Genomic DNA, 20582 nt, shown 5'->3' on the forward strand with positions numbered 1-20582 from the left:
GTTAATGTGAAATCACTCATCTGAATGGCTACTTCTACCTGCGGAGCATTAGCCTACTGGGAACAAAGGAGCCAGATGGGACAGGGACGGCACCCAAAGGGCTGCTCAATCAAAAGGACAGTGGATGGACACTTCATGAAACAGCTAAGGCCTACATGGCTCTGCCATCCCCAGAACGGAAAGAGTTAGAGGCTTATGGGACTTACTCAAGAGAGTCCACACCTCCTGCCAACATGTGCAGGTGGTTCAGTGTGGTTATGGACGTGGTCAGGTGGCGTTTGGCGTGGTCTAGCTGCTTAATGTCCCGTGTGATTTCTTTAACCTAAGTAATGAAAAACAAAATGAGAAAGAATCAAGAAAGCACAGAGCAGCCTCATCTTATTCCAAAAGCAGCCACCCAGGAAAAGGATTCAAACTGACCACAGGGCCAGGCCGAGTCAAAGGAAGACAACAGAATATTCAATAAACTCATCTAGCCGAAGATGGAGCTCTTCCAAATTAAACAAAACAACCTCCTCCAAGATGTTTTTATTATCCCCATTGTGCTGACCATCAAAACACCCTTTAAACAGATACTGAATTCACTCTAGCAAAATACTAGGAGGGAGTGAAAAGAATACTTGGGTGCCAAGTGAATCTGGGTTCAAATCCACACTCGGCATGATCATGGACAAACATGGGCAAGCCTTTGCTAAATGCCTACTATTTGTCAGGCACAAGCTAAACCCTGGAGTTTTAAGCAGGGGATACAGACAGGGAACAGATGGAAAGCTATCTCAGAAAAGACTTTACTTCCCTGGCTCAGTTTCCCTGTCTATAAAATGAGATTACTAATATTTCACAGGGATGTTGTAAAACCAGCACTTTGGCCCAGAGATGGGAAGGCGACTGAGCAGCACTGCCGCCATTATTCTGACATATTTACTGGGGAAGCTCCCAGAGCAGCTCTTCCTAACTCATGAAGCCATTTCTTTCCTGTTGAAATTAAAAGAATAAATGGCACAGAAATGTGGGGGCAGGAATACTTGGGGTATGACAACTTGGTCTAGGTTACAACTTGGATTCCCATCTCTCGACTGAGAACATCCTTCTCCTAAAACAAGTCACCAAGCTCAAATGGGAAGTCAGACAGAAGGAAAAATAACTGGGAAGTGCCTCAGACTGGTAGTTGTGGTTGAGGACAGATGGTATTTTCCCTCAGGGATATCTCTGCTCCACTGGCTTGTCAGTTTGTTGGGAAGACTGGAGTTGACTTGACCCCTGGCAGACCTACCTTCACTGAAACAGCAGACATAAGACTATTTTGTCACAGAGAAGGAATCATGGAAGTCTAGTCTCAGGGTCCTAGCACTGGCAGGGTCTCAGAGGCCAACATGCTCATTTTACTGTATGAGGAAACTGAGGCCCGCAGAGATGAAGCAATTTCTTCCCAGGGTGATATTTGACATAAGGTCATTTTATTAATTCCCATGAGCCCTGTCTGTTTGGGAAGGAGCCTGACCAGAGCCTAAAGGGCACTCTCTCCATGGCCCAGGGCTTCTCAGTAAATAAGCTCTAATGAGAACAGGGCCTGCTTTAAAAACCGCCTGTTCAGAGAGTGAGCCAAAACACTGACAGGGACAACAAATTGAAATCAGAAGGTTAATGGGAAGGAGACTGAGAAAAGAGACCTTGGTGGTTCCAGGCAGGATGCACTGAGCAGCCAGGCCATGGAGGAGCCCAACGGGCTGGCCAAGCCTAGGACCAAGTGTCCACCATCCTCTGGAAGGGCACTGAAAAGCATGCCAGTGTCTCCATGTTCATTTTCAGCTGAAGCAAAACTTTGGTGGGAGGGAAAGGGAGGAGAAATGACATCCCATTTTTAAATTTTTTTTTTTTAATTACAAATTCACATTCCTTGCAATTGCCTACAACTATTATTCAGTGGTTGCTTACCTCTGGGGCAAAATATTTATGTTCTTCCCTCCATTCCCTTCCCTCTCTCTTTCTGACCTTTGGTTCTGTTACTAAGAGCCCTCCTCCCCAATTGCCTAGGGAAATGTCAAAGGAAGACTCCATCGTTCTACAGGATAAAACAGCCATCATAGAATCAAAGCTCTGTAGAGCTGGAAAGGTTAGCTAATTCAGGATTGGAGCATCATGGCTTGAGAGCTAGAAGGAAGCCCAAAGGCCCTGGAGTCCAACTCTCCTTTTATGAGTGGACCCAAAGAGATGAAGTCACTTCCATGAAATGAGTCACTTACCAGGCCATAAAAGGGCAGAGGCAGAATTCACACCCAGGTTCTCTCACTCCAAACCTGGCACCCTGACCACTGCCTCTTGCTATCACAATGACTTTGCCCAAGGCTATAGGGCCAGTCAGGAGCAGAGTTGTGACAAGGACCCAGGTCTCTAGAACCCTCCCCTCCTCCAGTCATTGGGGACTCCCCAAGACTCCCTAAGAGATCATGCAGAACACAAAAGAAATCCTGCTTCAGGATGACCCATCTGAAAGATGGCGATCCAGCTCCTGCTTGAATACTTCCCAGGGCAGGTGGCTCATTCCTTTTTGGGAATCCAACTTCAGAACTTCTGGAATAAAGAGATGGCCATCCCTCTCTGCTGTTAAGACCATCTCTGGGCTATGTTCATCCTTGGGCACCAGAGTTTAGGAAGAATACTGACAAACATCCAAGATAACTGGGATGCTAAAGGGCCTTGAGCCCACGTGTGGGGGAATAGTATCTGTTTTACAGCAGCTTGGCTGATTTCCCTTAAAGTGGCAGGGAGGCTATCCTAAGGATTTGGTGGGTTCAGGGTATGAAAGTCTAAACCACTGGCATGGCTTCGGTCACTGAGCCACAAAAAGCCCAATTGATGGGGAGCAGAGGTTCTGGAGGTTTGGTGAAGTTGCCAATCTATGAGGTCATCTTTCTGCTCAGCAATCACTGTGGAGAATGGGAATTCACCTGAATCAAGGCTGTATCCTTACTGATCTTTGTTCTGGTTGAGTAAACTTCTCTTTGTTAAAGATTTCTTGGTCTGTGACAAGTTTCATTACATTCCAATCCCAAGCTGGAACCAGTCAGAGTGAGGGCAGGCTCAGAATATTTACTGATATTCTCAGGACTGACTCTGAATTACCTTAGGGGTGATGTGGAGACTCAAGTCGGGGAATATGGAAGCAAGAGAGCACTGACTGGTGAGTGGATGGCCAGAGGTGGGAGTCTGGTATCTTGCAGCAAAACCAGGTGCTTTGTTTTTCTTACCTTTTTAATTAAGAGGGTGAGGATGAGGATAATGTGAAGATAAAATAAAACTTAACTTTTTTAAAAAAGGAAGAAAGAAAACCAGTACTATCTGCCAAAGAGTTTACATTCTACCAGGACAGAATACACCCTGTATACAGATAAATGACAACATGACAATCTTAGGAAGAAAAGACAAGGTGTAACAACTCCAGAGAAATCAGGTACGTCCTGTATGATGTTCTAAGGAGAAGCCCAGGAGCTGAGCCTTGGAGGGACCAGGAAGGTGGAGGGTTCCAGGTATAGAGATCAGCCTTTGCAGAGGCACAAAAATGGAAATCTGGTGAGAGACAAACAGGCCCACCTGGCTAAGACAGAGAATATAAAGGGAAATAACATGGAACAAACCTGGCAGGAAGCCTGGGCCAGATTGTAATTGGCTTAGACACTTTAGTTATATTCAGTCAACTGAGAAATATGTGAAATCAATGGAAACTGCAGGAATAAACCAAAAGCTGTAAGACAACATTACCTTAAGGACAAAAAGACATGAAAGCTACAAATATAAGAGAGCAGGGACAAACTGCCACCGTCCTGTTGGTGTGGAATGCATTCCCAGGGGCTGGCTCTACAGATGATGCTGACAGGAAGTGGGAGAGGAGGGTCCATTAAGGAGCAAGGCTGAGGCTATCGATTTAAAAAAAAAATGTAGAAGGACTACCACACTCACCATTTGCTCTGATTTTTCTGCTTTATCTTTGATATCTTTAATTTTTCCAAAGAGTTGCTGAATGGCTTTCTGAGCCTCTTCCAGCGCCTAAAATAAAAGGAATCTATGAGTGGATTTAAAAACAAAGCAAAACAAACAAACAACAACAACAACAACAAACAGGAAATGCAAAGCAGCACCAACTACTAATACAGATTTTCTGCCTTGAAGGAAAATTGCCTTTGTTTGATACCTTACATCTTATGGACAATTACACAGTAATTCTCTGAGATTGAATGCTCACAGTCATGTATTTAGACAAGCGCTTGGGTCTTTTAAAGTGCCATCCATTCAAAGTGCTGAGACTGCATACCTACTTTCTCTAAGAAAAGATCCAAAGATCTTGTGATGAAGAGAGCTATCTGCACCCAGGGAGAGGACTGTGGGAACCTAGTCTGGATCACAATATAATATTCTCACTTTTTGTTGTTGTTTGCTTAAATTTAGTTTTTTTTTCCCATTTTGTCCCTTTTTGATCTGATTTTTCTTGTGCAGCAAGATAATTGCATAAATATGTATACATTAAAAAAATAAGAAGAGACAGAGAACTTCTGGGGCAGAATCTTGTGTGTATTCCCAGATGTAGTCACAGTGTGGGGTGTTTTGGGCTCAACAGTTTTTCTTTGTTAAAAAGGAGAGGGTGCAATTGAAAAATTATTTCCAGAAATAACTTTAATGTAATAAAAGAAGATATCAATAAAACTTATTATAAAATAAAAAGGTCCTATCACTTTTGTACAGTGACAGCAACAGTCATGGCTGCAGTGAGGCGGTTCATTATGATGACCTCTTCAGATACAGCAGAGAAGGAGTAAGGAAGAGAAGAGAAGAGGCTTCTGGATGTTAGCAGATCCAGGATGTAATTTCTTTAAACCACCAAGAAGAGGTGGGAACTGCTAGGGCTGTAACACTCCTTCATCTATTCTGCCCTTTGAGGAGACAATGCTTAAGCTATACACTACCAGAGGCCCATTTGAGCAAGCCAAAGGTTTCCAGGAAAATAAAAGCCTTACAAAAATGGATACCACACCTTAAAAAAGGAAGATCTGCAGTAGCTCACACAAGTGGAAAAAGCAGCGTGGGAATTGTGTGGGACTAAAGGAACACACATGTAGAATGTGTATGGTTTTGATGGAAGATATCAGCCAGACAAAGAAACTGCAACCTCATTTTGACCAAAACAAACTGTTTACTTTGGATTCAGGAGCACAGCTTCTGAAACCATCCTGGCAAGCCCTTTATAAACAGAATGAATATGATCACATATGTAGAATATGGATAGTAGAGTGTTCTGAGGGGTATAAAATATTAAATCTCTGATTAGCAGAGTTTAATTTGAAGTCTTAAAAAAAAAAGAAAAAAGAAAAAGACAAAAGGCCATCAGAGACTGCACTGAATTTGGATTGGAGGATCTGGATTCAATATGTATACAAGTCCAAGCCAAGTTCACTGATTTCTTAGCTTCTTTCCAGCTCTGTTTCAGTGACCATCCTTTTTTCATACTGTGGTCCCCTCTCGAGGAATTCATTACCAGAAGCAGCAAGCATGAGGGAAGAGAAAGACTTCAGTTCTAGACATCCTGAGCTTGAGTTATCAGTGGGACATACAGATGGAGAAACATGGCAGACAACTGGAAATCATCCTCTATCTCTTCTGCCTTTCTCAGCCAAATTCCTAACCCTCTGCAAACTGATACTAGTTCAACTAAATTTTCAACTAATTTTCAAAAATTCAACTAATTTTTCAAAAGTTACCAATGCTCCCCTCATTACCAAAGGTGAGGGTCTTTTCTCAGTTTTAAAACTTAATCTATTGGCTGCATCTCACACTGTTAATCACCCTCTTTTTTCTCCTCTCTAGGTTTTCATGACATTACTCTTTCTTGTTGCTCCTTGGTCTCCTGGATGTATCACATCCATCTCAAAACAGATTCAAAATAGAATTCATTACCTTTCCCCCCAAAACTAGTCTGTCTTTAAAATTTCCCATTATTGTCAAAGGGACTGCCATACTCCTAGACCTGAGGTATGAAATTCCTCAAATTCATCCACCTTCAAATCCAACCCGAGGCTAAATCTTGTCTTTTTTGCTCCTCACATCTTCCCCTTCTGTTCTCCCACAGTCACTACCATCCTGCCCAAGTTCAGGCTCTAATCACCTTTGGCCTCTCTTCAGCCCCTCCACACTGCTGCCAAGCATATTACCCCCAGCTCTCAACGAATGCAGTGGCTCCCTATTACCTTCAGGATAAATGTAAAGTCTGGTGGTTGGTACTTAAATCTCTTCACAATCTGGCCTCTTACCACATTTCTAATTTGTACTCAACTTCCTTCCATGTACTTTATAAATGAGCTATGCTGGCCAAACTGCCTTTCCTCAGACTCCCATCTGTCCCTCTGCACTGGCTGCTCTCCCCAACCCCCAGTGCTCTGATCCCTCAGTTATGCTTTTTTGAAGCACTTATACCTTCTTTTTGTAAGAGACCTTTCCCAGCTTGCAGGGCCTCCCTCCTAAAGTGGCTTTCCATCCATTCCATATATATCTTATAAATATTTATTTCTTTACATGTTGGTTCCCTCATTAGAATGGAAGCTCTTTGGAGCTTGTTTTTGCCTTTTTTTGTACTCTCAATACTTGGCACATAGTAGTAGCTTAATAAAATTTGTCCGATTGACTGGAGCTCTAGGGGAAGGGTTCTGCTGGGGATATAGATCTAAGCAACTACCAAAAGGTGATAATTGAAGTTATCTAATTTATATAACTGAAGCACTCAAGTAAATAGAGAAAGGGGAGAAAAAATTGCTTTCCCAGGTTACAAAGGGCCAAGGTCTGTTGAAATCTCCAAGTCACGAAAACTTTTTTCTCCTAGACATTAAATGGTTTAGCTTTTCCCTAAACAACAGCTTCTATTTACTTCCTTCCACTTCAGGGAATTTGCTGCCACCATAAATGGAGCCATATATCCCTTTCTGCTTTTCTATCCCATGTTAAATCACATACTCTAAAATAACAATCTCCATGCTATTCCAAATATCTTGGTTTTTATGCCAGAAATGAGGATATTTTGTTATTTCTGTAATCTGGTCTCTGGGATATATTTAGTTCTCCACAGAAAAGCAGTTTGGCACTTGGTTTTGAAACAACAGTCACAATGCTTATAGATTCCCACATTCACAATCAAAAATTCTTTCTAAAAATAAATAAATAAATGAGTGAATGAATGAATAAGAGAAACTCCTAGAAAACTGTTGGACAGAGTCAAAAGACATTTCTAATTCATGCATAGACAACACTCCTGTCTACTCCCTAATTAATCCCTTACTCTAAGGAGCAGAACAGGGGGCAGAAGAATATGAGAGAATTCAGAAATCATTCCCATTTAGTTTTTGGATATATAATGTACCATTTCTGGGAGTGAGGAAACGACAGATCTACCTTCCTAGTCATACTTTGTTGAGGTTATTACTAACATTATCTGGCATTTCCCTAACATGAACCTATTCAGTAGGAAAAGAACAAACCAGAAGTATATTTAGGTAAAAAGGAAATCAAATTTGAGACTGGACTGAAAAGCTAGTTCTAATGTTGGCTCTATCAATGATTCACTACGTTGACCTTAAGGAAAATTCACTACATCAGTCTTTCTCCTCCCCCCCCCCACCCCAAGACCACAATTTCCTTATCCAAAAAATGAATGGGTAGAGAATATACCAAGCTTTGGGAACAGGAACTCGGTATTCAAGAAAAAATTCTGGGGGAAAATTAGAAAGTAATCTAGCAGAAATGAGGCAAACACCAAATCTCACACCATATATGAAGATATGGTCAAAATGGGTACATGATTTATTTTTAATAGTATTTTATTTTTTTTCCAATTAAAAGTAAAGACCATTTTTAACATTAATTAAAAAATGTTTCTGAGTTCTAAATTATTTTCCTCTTTCCCTCATGATCCCCTCCTTAAGACAATAAGCAATTTAACATATGTGCAATCATGCAAAACATATTATCATATTACTCATTCTATGATAGGAGGAAAGGGCCAGAAGCATGAAATAAATAAAGTAAAAATAGTATGTTTTGACATGGATAAGAACTTCCATTATGAGTTCTTTGGAATTGTCTTGGATCACTATGTTGCTTTAAAAAAGTAAGTCACTCATTGTTGATCATCGTACAAAGTTGCTGATACTCTGTACAACTTTTTCCTGGTTCTGCTCACTTCACTTTGCATTAGTTCACGTAAGTTTTTCCAGGTTTTTCTATAATCCACCTGTTTTTCATCTTTTATAGAACAAAAGTATTCTATCCCAATTATATACACAGCTTGTTCAGCCAAGTAATGAACATCCCCTTAATTTCCAATACTTTATAACCACAAAAAGAGCTGCTATAAATATTTTGATACAGGTAGGGTCTTTTCTCTTTTTTGTGATCACTTTGGAATAAAGATCTAGTACTGATATTGCCAGATCAAAAGGTACGCAGAGTTTGAGTGCCCTTTGGTCAAAGTTCCAAATTGCTCTCCAGAATGGCTGAATCAGTTTGCATCTCCACTAACAGTGCATTAGTGAATGGATACATAATTTAGACATAAAAGGTGACATTATAAGCAAATGAGGGGAACATGGAAAAAAAATTAACTATCAGATCTATGGACAAAGGATGAGTTTATGACCAAAATAATGATAGAAAGAATCACAGGATGTAAAGAAATAATTTTGATTACATGATATTAAAACATTTTTGCATAAACAAAAACAATGTAATCAAAATTAGAGGGAAACCAGGATACTGTTAAAAAAAAATTTATATTTCTCTGACAAAGAACTAATTTCTCAAAAGATATAGGAAACTAAATCGTTTATAAAAATCTATAATTTACAGTTATAATTATAAATGCTCCCAAATTAATAAATGACCAAAAGATATGAATAGGCAACCATCAATTCTTACATGAAAAATGCTCTAAACAACTAATGAAGAAATGCAAATTTTAACAATTATAAGGTCTCCCTGCACTTCTATCACATTGCTAACATGACAAAAAAGGCAAATGACAAATGATGGAGGAGATGTGAAAAAATGAGGACACAGCTGATGGAGCTTTGAACTGAACCAATCATTCTGGAGAACAATTTGAACTATATCTAACTGATTTCAAAATTGTATACCCTTTGACCCAGCAATATCACCACTAAGTCTATATCCCAAAGAGTTCAAAGAAAAAGAAAGGATTTATCTGCACAAAAATATTTACAGAAGCTTTTTGTGATAGCAAAGAATTGGAAATTGAGAGGATATCCTTAGATGGGGAATGGCTGAACAACCTGTAGTAGATGATAGTGATGAAATAGTATTGCATTACTAAGAAATGACAAGGGGGGGAGGGATGGCTTCAGTAAAATATGGGAAAACTTACAAGAACATCAAATAATATAATGAAAAGTGAAGGGAGCAGAACCAGAAGGACGTTCTACACAACAACAGCAATATTGTAACAATAATCAACAGTAAAAGACTTAGCAACTCTGATCAATATAATGATCCATAAAAAATCCAAGACTCATGATGAAAAATACTATCACCTTCAGAGAGAGAACTGATGAACTCTGAGTGCAGACTGAAACATATTTTTTTCGATTTATTTTTCTTGAATTTTTTTTTTTTTTTTTTTTGCAAGATGGCCAATATGGAAATGTGTTTTGCATGACTTCTCGTGTATAATGAGTATCACATTGCTTGCTTTCTTAATGGGTCAGGGAGGGGCTTGAGGGAGGGAAAAATATTTAGAACTCAAAAAATGAATGTTAAAAAATTTAAGAAAATATAAAGTTAATAAATATAAGAAAATCAATGGGATAGGGATCCTAATTTATAAGAAGGCTCCATGGCATAACAGAAAGAATGCCTGGTTTTGGGGCCTGGACATCAATTTCCCCATCTGTAAAAATGTGGAGAAGGGTTGTAAAAAGTATTGGAAAAGATCATAAGCTAAGTTCCTTTTGGTTCTAAGTAAGACCCTATGATTATGAGATTCTGGTACAATCACAATAGACTCCTAGCTAAATATACCCCCTAAAATATGTGGAATTTGACTATGAAAGACTCAAATATCAAATCCTAAACATCTTTGGGCTGAAGTCCTAGGCCAGCTTTCCAAATTCCTTTCCCAAGAGAAAGTAAATGCATCCGTATCTCTCCCTACTACTCTCTAGCTGGTTTCTTCCACTAAGGTTACTACAGTCCTCCTCCAACAAACCAATTAAGACTCATACAATCTTCTTTTTCCCAGACCAAAATAACAATAAATTATCTGCCAGATTTTTCCTGGAATATCTGTACTTGTTAGAATAATGTACCGTAGTTGGAAAACTTTGGTATAATTCATTTTCCAGAGTCAAAAGCGGTCTGAAACATACTCTGAATCACACCCATTCTTGATACCTACTCTAATATTTAATATTTAACTTCTTGCAGCCAATTATAATTTCTAAAAAGGCATTTTGTCAATGAAACTCAATTTCCGGACATGCAGATACTTAAGATTTCATATGAATAGCAGTACAGTGATTTTATTATCTGGCTAATCAGAAAACGTGCTAAAATAGAGACTCTGGCACTATCCCTAGACACGCTTTAAAATAAAATGTGGCCATATATTCCACTCCAAGCTGTATGTGGATTAAAAGCAGAACTAATTGCCCATATAAGTCTGTTTCCAATTTTACTTAGCCAGAGTCTCTGAACTGAGCACCGGAGCGTGACTCCAGCTGGTGTGCAAGGGCATTATTAAGAAGCAGTTATTGAAGCAGTCCGCAATTCCCGCAGAGTCTGCAATTTGAAGATGCTAGACAACTTTGGAGGAATAGCCTAACGTGTTCAGTCACAGCCAACTACTTTATCTGGGCCCCTTTCTGTGTGGCACGGGCCCTCCTGAGGGGCACCACCAAAGCTACGCAGGCACCACAAAGAAAGAAATGCTCTAGGCCCTGGCAGACCCTCTAGTCCTTTCTTTTACTCTTTCTGTAGATCTAGGTAAAGCGGTCACCCACTTGGGAAGTAGAGAGAGAAAATCCAATCCAATTTCAATGTCACCAGCAACTAGTAGATGCCCTCTGACCCTTCACCTTCACCCTCAATGTCTCATGATAGCCTGATGCTTGAGGGGCTCTGGGAGCTTCACCCTGTGGGGACATATGTATCCACAGAAAGTTTTCAATTGGAATTTCTCTTGTGATCACTCCTAAAGTCAAGGAAGAAGCTACTTTGTCTCAAGACCTTCACGGAGGCTCTAGAAAGTCAGGGCCCACCAATATCTGAGCTTCCTAGAAAGCACAGTGATGTTCATGAGATCTCCCATTAGAACACTGATTGCTGGCGAGCTAACGCTGTTTCATTTGCGCAGAGCCTGGGGTAGGACCCAAGCTAGAGCAGGCACTCAATGTCGCCTGATTGTTGACCTGCAACATTTCTTTAAGTTTCAAATACTGCTTACCCTTTGACTCTTGGTTCTATGGGGGGAGTCAATTCCCCAAAGGCCTGGTCTTTTTTTTGGCCAAAAGCTTCATTGTGAATAGAAAACACTAAACCAAATCTTCTATCATACTCAAAACGAGATAAGTAGTCGAGCCAGATTATGGACCATGACTATAGTGTTTAGGAACCATATCATGGAATAAGACATTTTGCAAACTTACACCCTGGCTTTGGAAAGCAAGAAGATAAACAAAAAAACTTAATTTTAACCTAAGATTATTGTAACCAGAAGTTGATAGATATCCTCTCAACTCTGAAATCAAACAATTCATATTTATAAAGTGGCTTAAGGTTCACAAAGAAGTTCCCCTAACGAAAATGGTCCATATCTTTACATAAAAGGCAGGTCACTCTTGGATGCTGTTGAGATGAATGAAGGGCATTCTGGTACAACAGATGGAGCAAATAGGAAGTCAAAGAACAATGCCAACAGTTTCTCATCAGCCATGGCGTCAAGGAAAAGAAGGATAAGACACCTCTTAGAAACAAATGCTCCCAAGTGCTAAGTAAGGGCTTATGGGTACTAAATCTTAGTCTGTTTTCTTACAGGTCGGAGAACCCTGGTTGGATGCCAGGCTTCCTTCTTGGAGAAGAGCACTGTCAATATATCACTAATTCCTCTATAGAAAATTCAAAAAAATTGGAGAACAAAAAGAGTTTTATTTAAAACACAAATTTCTTTCCAGTTTTTTTAACCAAAAGAATGCAAAGGGCAAAAGGGCATTTCTTGCCATGCTTGTTAAAATGCTCTGTTCCACGTAAATGACTTTTATTTATAACTTGGGCAGACCACATCTACTGCAAACGTGAACTGAAGACTGAACTTTTTTTTCTTTAAAACAGCTTTCAGGAGATTGACCAGAAGTTCAAATCACTAGACAAAGCCTGGACACAAACTTAACACGTGACAACATGAAACCATCATAGTTTCAAGTTTTAGCTGTCTGTTACTACCCATATCTTTAAAAAAAAAAAAAGTCAATATAGAAATACTTAGGAGTGTTTAACATGTTTAAAGAAATACCTTTTGTTCATAAGAAGTACTCTTTGAAAATGCTTTTATCCAAGCAACGCCCTCAAACGGGAAAAGAGGAGAAAAAACCATTAATTGTAAATCTTACTACATCCATCTGAAAGAGGTTGGGGGAAGGGAAGGAAAGGGAAGAAATTTAATAATCCAGGAGACAGAACACATATAAAAAGGAAAATTCACACTGGACCATGATGGCCCTTTGACCAACTACAATTTCGAATGCCTCCTACACATAGCTACGAGTCTCATAATTCTCCTTCATAGGATAAGGTCTTCTTCTGGATCCTAACACTACCTTATTATTCAGATACTTCTATATTCATCCATGCTCCACAATTCTTTCTCCAACTTAGCTTCTAAGGAACCATTACTCCCCCCCAATCCTCCCTTCTGGAATACCTGGCCATTCTCTATCCCTATTATACCCCCCACATCTTCCCTATCTGGAATACCTGGCCATCATCTATCCCTATAATATCCCCACATCCTTCCTGTCTGGAATATCTGGCCATCCCCTATCCTTATAATACCCCCATATCCTCTCTGTCTAGGAGGACAACACCCCTTCAGGGCTCCATTCTAGACCATTTGTTCTCCTTTTAGACTTGTCCTCTCCCTTCATTCTTTAGCTCTTCTGAGTCCAAGGTGAGAGTCTGAGTCTCCATACAAGCCAAAGAACTCTGCTTCATTGCATGGCCAGAGGATGTGCCCAATGTTGAAGCCCTGCAAGCAAGGCTGACCCAAAGAAGAAAGACAAGAAGGAAGCTCACCCATGGCAAAGGTGAGGGTTTATGAGTGCAGAATGCTATAAACAATGTCAGGCCTATGAGCTGGTTTATTTTGCTGAACTGTTTCTGCCCCTTCTTTTTTCTTCTGTTATAAGGAATGGCTAAAAGGGAAAGGAAAGTGGTGAAATAGGAAAGCCATAAAAACAAGAGACAGCCAATGGACCTGTGATTTCACAGATATAGGGAATTTTTCAGTAAGGAACCCCCTTCTACCAAGAAAAAGAAGCAGTTACTCTGTAATCTGCATTTTAGAGAGCTGTCTATAGCAGAGTTGCACAACTCCTGAGTGTATGTGAACCAAACTAAGCTGTAATTAGAAAAGATTTAGGGGGGCAAAGCCAAGATGGCAGAGAGGAGACAGGAAATTGCCTGAGCTCTTCATAGCTTCCTTCAGAATCAACACTAGATCAAGCCTCTGAATGGATTTTGGAGTGACAGGATCCACAAACATTCAGAGTGTAATAATTTTCCAGCTTAAGAAATCTTGGAAAGACTTCAGAAGGAAAGGTCTGTCACAATTGGGCAGGGGGAACCCAGCCCAGTGCAGGCCCAACACAGGGAGGCACAGCTGGGGGCATCAAGCGGGAGGCTCTTAGCCAAAGTACGGCAATGATGGCTATTCCTGGTTCAAAATGCCAGTGGATCAGCAGACCAGCTGGGAGACCTCCAACGCAACCACAGAAGGCAAGTTGTGAGTCCCCAAATCCCAGCATAACAAATGGCACTTGGCCAGGCCCACCCAGCACAGTGAAAAAGCCTATGGTATCTTCAGTCCCAACAATGAGAAGGTCCTGTCCCCTGAAAAAGCAGCTTGGACAATCTCCCCTGTGCCCTAGAAGCAGAACCCAACTTTTAAAAATGAGCAAAAATGCAAAAAGAGCTCTGACGATAGAAAGCTCTTATGGAGACAGGGAAGGTCAGAACACAAATCCAGAAAAGGACAGCAAAGACAAAATGGCTTCAGAAAACCTCAAAGGGGCATATGAACTAATCTCAAGATCAAAAAGCTCTCTTGGAAAAGTTCAAAAAGAATATTAAAAGAGAGATATAAGAAAAATAGGGAAAAGAAATGAGAGCTGCTCAGAATTATGAAAGTTTCAGGGAAAAAAAGCCAATAGCTTGGAAAAGGAAGTAGCACAGAAACTGGGTGAAGAAAACAACTTGTTAAACATATATTTGGTGAAACAAAAAATGTTTTAAAAATGTTTAAATATTATACAATCTAGATTGAGGCTTCTTTTCCATTCATGACCCCTTTTCACCTAAGAAATTTTTCACACTATCTTGGATATATAGGTATATAATAAATTAGGTATACAAATCAATAAAATCTGTAACCCTCAAATTCAGTTACAAGCGGTGGCAAGCCACAGTTTAAGGAGCTAGGACATAGATAATGTTCATTTATGGTTTTCTAAATCAACATGCAGCCTGAAGGGCAATCTGAGTGTGAGACCATGGATCCAGAGTCCTGCAGAGTCACATGATCAGTTATTTGCCCAAGGCATGTCTTAAACTCAGGTTAGCAGGGCTTTGAGGGCAGCTCACATCTCATCAATAAAAATGATAACTTTATTTTAAAAGGAAATATATGTCATTTCTCACTATAGAGAAAGGGAAGTAACACAGGGTGTCAGAAAGAGGATTGATTCCTACTCTAAGAGACTTGGGTGGTCCAAAAGTCTATCCAGCTACATGTCCAGGATCACACCAATCTGTGTCTTCTTAACAATAAGGTCAACTATTGTCTGTGATGCATAAAAATGATAATAAAATCTAATAGGAAAATCTGGTCCTTTGGCCATCTTACTCCCTCTTATACTGCCCTCCTTAGCTGGTTGCAAACAAGACTGTGAAATGTGGAGACACATTTAATGGGAGTCCTCTTCTCCCAGGAGGTTAGTACAAAGCCTGGAGGCTGGGTCACATTTTAAAGGTCATTATATTTTGCAGCTACTGAACTATTGGCAAAGTGCAAAAGCATCTTTTTCATGATCATAATGTCTCCTCAAACAACAGCACAAGACTGCAAATGAGAACAGAGTGAATGTCTGCAGCTGGAAAAGAGATGCAGAGAGATTCCATTGTATATTAGCAACCACAAACCATACCTCTCACATTTGGGAGCTAACTGGCAATGGATAATACTGAGAGGAGAATTGAGAAATGGAAGTTCTCCACCATCTACTCCTCTCACTGTGGAAGGACAAGACAATTTCATGGCTTGCTGAATGTGGGACATCTCAGTAAGAACACAGAATACTAATATACACAATATTGTATATGTGAATGATATATCAGTCACTTAAGTTGCTGAAATTTTGGAGACAGGGAAAAGGGAAGAGAAGAAGTAGAGAAGAAAAAAGTTGAGAATTTTTAAAACCAAAAATGTCTTTTTTCCAGTAATGAAAAATTGTAAACAATCTATAGCCAACAAATAGCAAACAGTTAGTGACTTGCAGTATATTAATGAATAGAATATTATTGATCCATTAAAAATGACAAATGTGAGAAATAAAAAGAAATATGGTGATATATGAAATGATGCAAAGCAAAGAAAGCAGAATCAGAAACAAATACACACCAAAAGAATGGTTTTGCTGCTTTTTTACATACAAATGGAAAAGAGATTGAAATGGCTGTATCTCACCCATCCTATTAGGCTGTCTGTGCCTATGATCAAGAAGGAAAATGGTAAAGACAATGTTTCCAAGATCAAAAGTGACTGGAGTCTGAGTGAGAGCCTCACCACCCATTTAATCAAGCTCCTGCTTCAAAAGAGGTAATCTGTCAGTGACTTCTTAGGGTTCCCCCTTCCAATCTCTCCTACATAGCTGAGGGGGTGCAGTAGTAGCCACACTATTAAGGAGCTTACTCACACCCATGATCTCTATGACCAGAAGATGAGGTGGCTTGGTCAGCTGTCAAAAGGATACAATGGATAACCTGCACACCAGCCATCCGCTGGTTTTCATCAAAAGACCTAAGGAAAGGCCCCAGGATGACAAGGAAGACCTTCAGAAGGGGAGGGACAACAGCTGCAGAGGAGACCTGAAGCATTGGGAGGACACCCACTAATCTCTCTATTCTCAGCATCCAATGAGACCTTGGCATCAGAAACATGATACCAGGAGGATCAATGATGAAGCATGTATTCCCCCTCTGGAGAGGGGATAGACTTAGGGTACAGACTGAAACATGTATCCAAAGTGTTAGAGGAGATGTCCACAAATAGGCACACGGCTTTCTGAGCAGAGGGTACACGTGATCTCCTTAGCTCACTTTTTAAAAAATGGATTTATGAAAATTAACAAAAGTTTGTTTTCTCTTCCTCCCATCTCTCCCTTCCCCTTGGGAGGAAAAAAAGAAAAAGAAAAATGTGATCTTTTTTTAAACAAATATGAGTAGTCAAGCAAGAAAAATTCCTACATTAACCATGTCCAAAAAATATACATGTCTGCATAATATAATACATATACATACACATGTGTAGACATACACACATGGTATATAAATGTGTTCATGCATACACATATGCTTTTGGACATAGCTAATAACAGGAATTTTTCTTCCTTGACAAAGCAGTTTTGTTAAGGAGATCTCATTTTTCTTTCTTTTTTTTCCTCCCAAGAGGAAGGGAGAAATAGGAGGAGAGAAAATAAACATTTGTTAATTTCCAAAAAAGATTTTAAAAAATCAATTTTTAAAAAAGGTACAATCTCTGCCCAGTAAAGTAATAATATAAAAGCTATGCCCAGAGAGATGAGGTATAAGCAAAGAAGGATGTGTAAATTCAGGAGTCAGGGCTGGGCAAGGTCACCACAAGGAAACATGACTCCAAATTCCTGACACCTCCTCTAACACTCTGGGTAATAACTCTCAGAATACATGGACCAACTTTCTTAGGAGCTCCAGAGACTGCTACAAAGGTAGTGAAAACAAGGTTAAGACAATAGTGTCTCTGGTTTTCCAAAATTAACCCAACTCTCAAGTTGAAAACTCAAAGACCAAGTAAGAGCAGAGCCCAGTTTTATAGCCAAGTCATACACTCCTTAAAACGAGGATTTATAAATGGAAATGCTGACATGTCAACCACAACACTGAATACGCTGCTGTTCTAACTACTGTATTTCCATGGGATGGAAAGAGGGAAGGAAAAAAGAGGTCAAACTCTTACAAGGAGCCAGGGTTTCCAAATTCCATCCCCTGTCAGGACATAGCCAACCTTGCCCTATCATCAGCATCACTCCTGCAATTTCTAACAGATGCAGCCTCCAACTGGGAATGGAATTTTCCTTCCGCAAGTACAAACTTTTAGCAGTAAAAAGAGAGCTGGGCAGCAGCCAGGGCAGTTACAGTAGTGAAGAACTGCCTTTTCTCGACTCAAATTCAGACGTATGTCTGTCTGCCTTGGACTTGGAAACAAGTAAATGGCAAAAGTTACTTCTGACCTTCTTTCTTGGCCACTGGAGAATGCCAGTGTAAATGGCGATGGGCCAGAAGTGAAACAAACTTCAGAGCGCCTTCAGGCAGGCCATTTCATTGACAACCATTTTCGATAATCATGCTGTAGACAAGTGGGGCTTCATGGGTTTCTGTAGGAAGGAAGCAGTCTAACTACTAGTTAGACTGCTAGACTTGTTAAATAACTACAGAATTTCAAGTCCAACAGGGGGTTTGGGGGTTAGTTCAGGCAACTTCTGTTGAATGTTCAAATACAAAAACTTAAGATTCCATTGCTAAGAGAAATGTTCGGTTCTGCATACATATATTGTATCTAGGATATACTGCAATATATTTAACATATATAGGACTGCTTGCCATCTAGGGGAGGGGGTAGAGGGAGGGAGGGGAAAAATAAGAACAGAAGCGAGCGCAAGGGATAATGTTATAAAAAATTACCCTGGCATGGGTTCTGTCAATAAAAAGTTATTATAAAATAAATAAATAAATATTAAAAAAAAAAAAAAAGATTCCATTGCTAATCAAAGACACAATCCAAGATGTGTTACTAGGAATATTTTAAGTAAGAAGTCAGGTCATTAGGGGCTTCTTTATTATAAAAAAACAAAAGCCAAGTAAGAGCAAATCAATCAAAGATAAAAATAGCTTAAAACTCAGATAACCTGACCTTCCAAGCTAATCCTAGGACTCATACTTGGGTTTTGGGAGTTGAAAGGGATTTCTGAAACCTACTAGCCCAAAGCTACTTGCATGTTCAGATAAGGAAGTAAAGTCCCAGAAAAGCAAAGGAGCTTGCCTAAGTGGCAATATGGGCTAATAAAAAAGCAAAGCTCAGAATCAGGAAAACTGGGCTCAAATCCTGCCTTAGACACTTAGGAGCTATTTAAGAAAATTACTTCATTTTCCTAATCCTGTTTCCTTACCTGTAAAATGAATATAATGACTCTGGGAGTGCGGGCCCACCGGCTAGAGAGGAGGGAAGCATGGAGGGAAAGCTCAAAGGAGACCATGTACATAAAAGTGATTTATAAACTTTAAAGGGCTAAGTAAATTTTAGATCGGAGAAGGAGGAGGAGGAAGAGGATGTCTGTCCAAAGTTACATAGTATGTTTGGAGCACAGCCAGAACTAATGGACTTCCTGCTGCTCTTCTTGTCTAATTCAATTCAGACAGGATTTGCTAACCAACACCAGAGGTACCTTTCACCTCCCAAATTTTCAAAGCACTGCCTCTCACTAAGTTCACCTGGTTGGTTCTGGAAACAGAACCGGATCCCAACCCCACCTCTGGCACTATCACACAGCTCTGGTCATACAACCTCCAAAGATTTCAGAATCTTCACCTACAAAACAAAAGGGTCCAAAATGACCTCTGTGGCCCAATCCATTCTCAGAATCAACTGAAGTCAGTATCAACATTTTAGGATATTGATACAGAAACTGCAGCACAGAACATCAAGACATATTATCTTACCTCAAATCTGGGGGCAGCTGAGTGGGTGCAGTGTCTAGAGCACCGGCCCTGAAGTCAGGAGGACCTGAGTTCAAATATGGCTTCAGACACTTAACACTTCCTAGCTGTGTGACCCTGGGCAAGTCACTTAACCCCAATTTCCTCAGCAAAAAAAAAAAAAAAAAAAAAGGAGGGGGTGGGGGGAGACAAAAACAACGCTTTCAAATTTAAGGATCTTCATATGCTTTATTAAAAAATATCAAATGTCTATTAGTGTGAGTTACTGAACAAAAAAGCAGACAACTCAAAATAACTAATAATGGCCGATAATTTAATGTAATTGTTTCTAAACAAAGTACAATCCATGTTAGGCTATAGGACTGGTGACTCCTAACCTCCCATTACTGGTAGGGCCAGTGCTTCTTTTCTTCAGGAGCTTCTGTGAGCTGGGTTGAATGGTCTCCATTCCCTTCCTTGATTTCCCTCTGTCACTAATGCACGATAAATGCCCAGATACTAGGAGAGCAATAACACCCTTAGCCCCATTAGAAAATATTCTAGCCAATTACACTATTGGATGATAAATTCACTAAAAACAAATCAATAACATGTCCAAGCCAAGGGGAATCTTCCTAGTGGTGAATGGTAGAGGTGACAGAAGAGGCACAGCAAAGGATCCTTATTTTTCTAATTGGTCAAGGGAGACATCAAGGAAGGGGAACAACTTGGATAAAGAAGCCTGGCAAGCTCTGTGTGCCAATGACTCCAGGCCTGGCTTTAGACTGGATGACTGCACAAACACTGGGCATGGGTGCCACAGGCAGTGCAGAGCAGGCTAGGACCTGAGGGGAAACAAAGGCAGCCAGGTGCCCTTGACTGCTCTGGCAATGGGCTTTGAAATTCTTGGTAAGGACTTGCTCTGAAAGAGGGAAGTCACATTACCAAGAAACAAGCAACAGCAGCTTAGGCAGTGGTGTGAGTGCCAGGAGTATCTTTCATTCATTTATTTATTTATTTTTAAGTTTTTTATTTTCAAAACATGCATGGATTTTCAATAGTCACCCTTGCAAAACTTCCAAAATTTTTCCTTCTTTCCCCTCATCTCTTCCCCTAAACAGCAAATAATCCAATAAGTTAAACATGTGCAATTCTACACATATTTCCACAATTATTATGCTGCACAAAAACAAACAGATCAAAAGGGGGGGAAAATGAGAAAAGAAAGCAAAATACAAGCAAACAACAACAAAATGAGAGTGAATATTACCTTGTGATCCACACTTAGTCCCCACAGTTCTCTCTCTGGGTGC

The 20582-nt window shown here is 40.0% G+C and overlaps 1 protein-coding gene across 1 annotated transcript in view; it reads right to left on the bottom strand.

Moving 5' to 3' along the window:
• Positions 1-20582, bottom strand: part of VPS53 (VPS53 subunit of GARP complex) — a 134835-nt gene that overhangs the window by 87270 nt on the left and 26983 nt on the right. The window contains exons 5-6 of the mRNA XM_051992209.1: positions 3958-4044; positions 207-322 (exon numbers count right to left, since the gene is read on the bottom strand). Coding sequence (XP_051848169.1) covers positions 207-322; positions 3958-4044 — 203 coding nt within the window. The remainder of the gene's footprint in view (positions 1-206; positions 323-3957; positions 4045-20582) is intronic.

This window comes from Antechinus flavipes, chromosome 4 (assembly GCF_016432865.1).
Source record: "Antechinus flavipes isolate AdamAnt ecotype Samford, QLD, Australia chromosome 4, AdamAnt_v2, whole genome shotgun sequence".
Taxonomy (NCBI): Eukaryota; Metazoa; Chordata; class Mammalia; order Dasyuromorphia; family Dasyuridae; genus Antechinus; species Antechinus flavipes.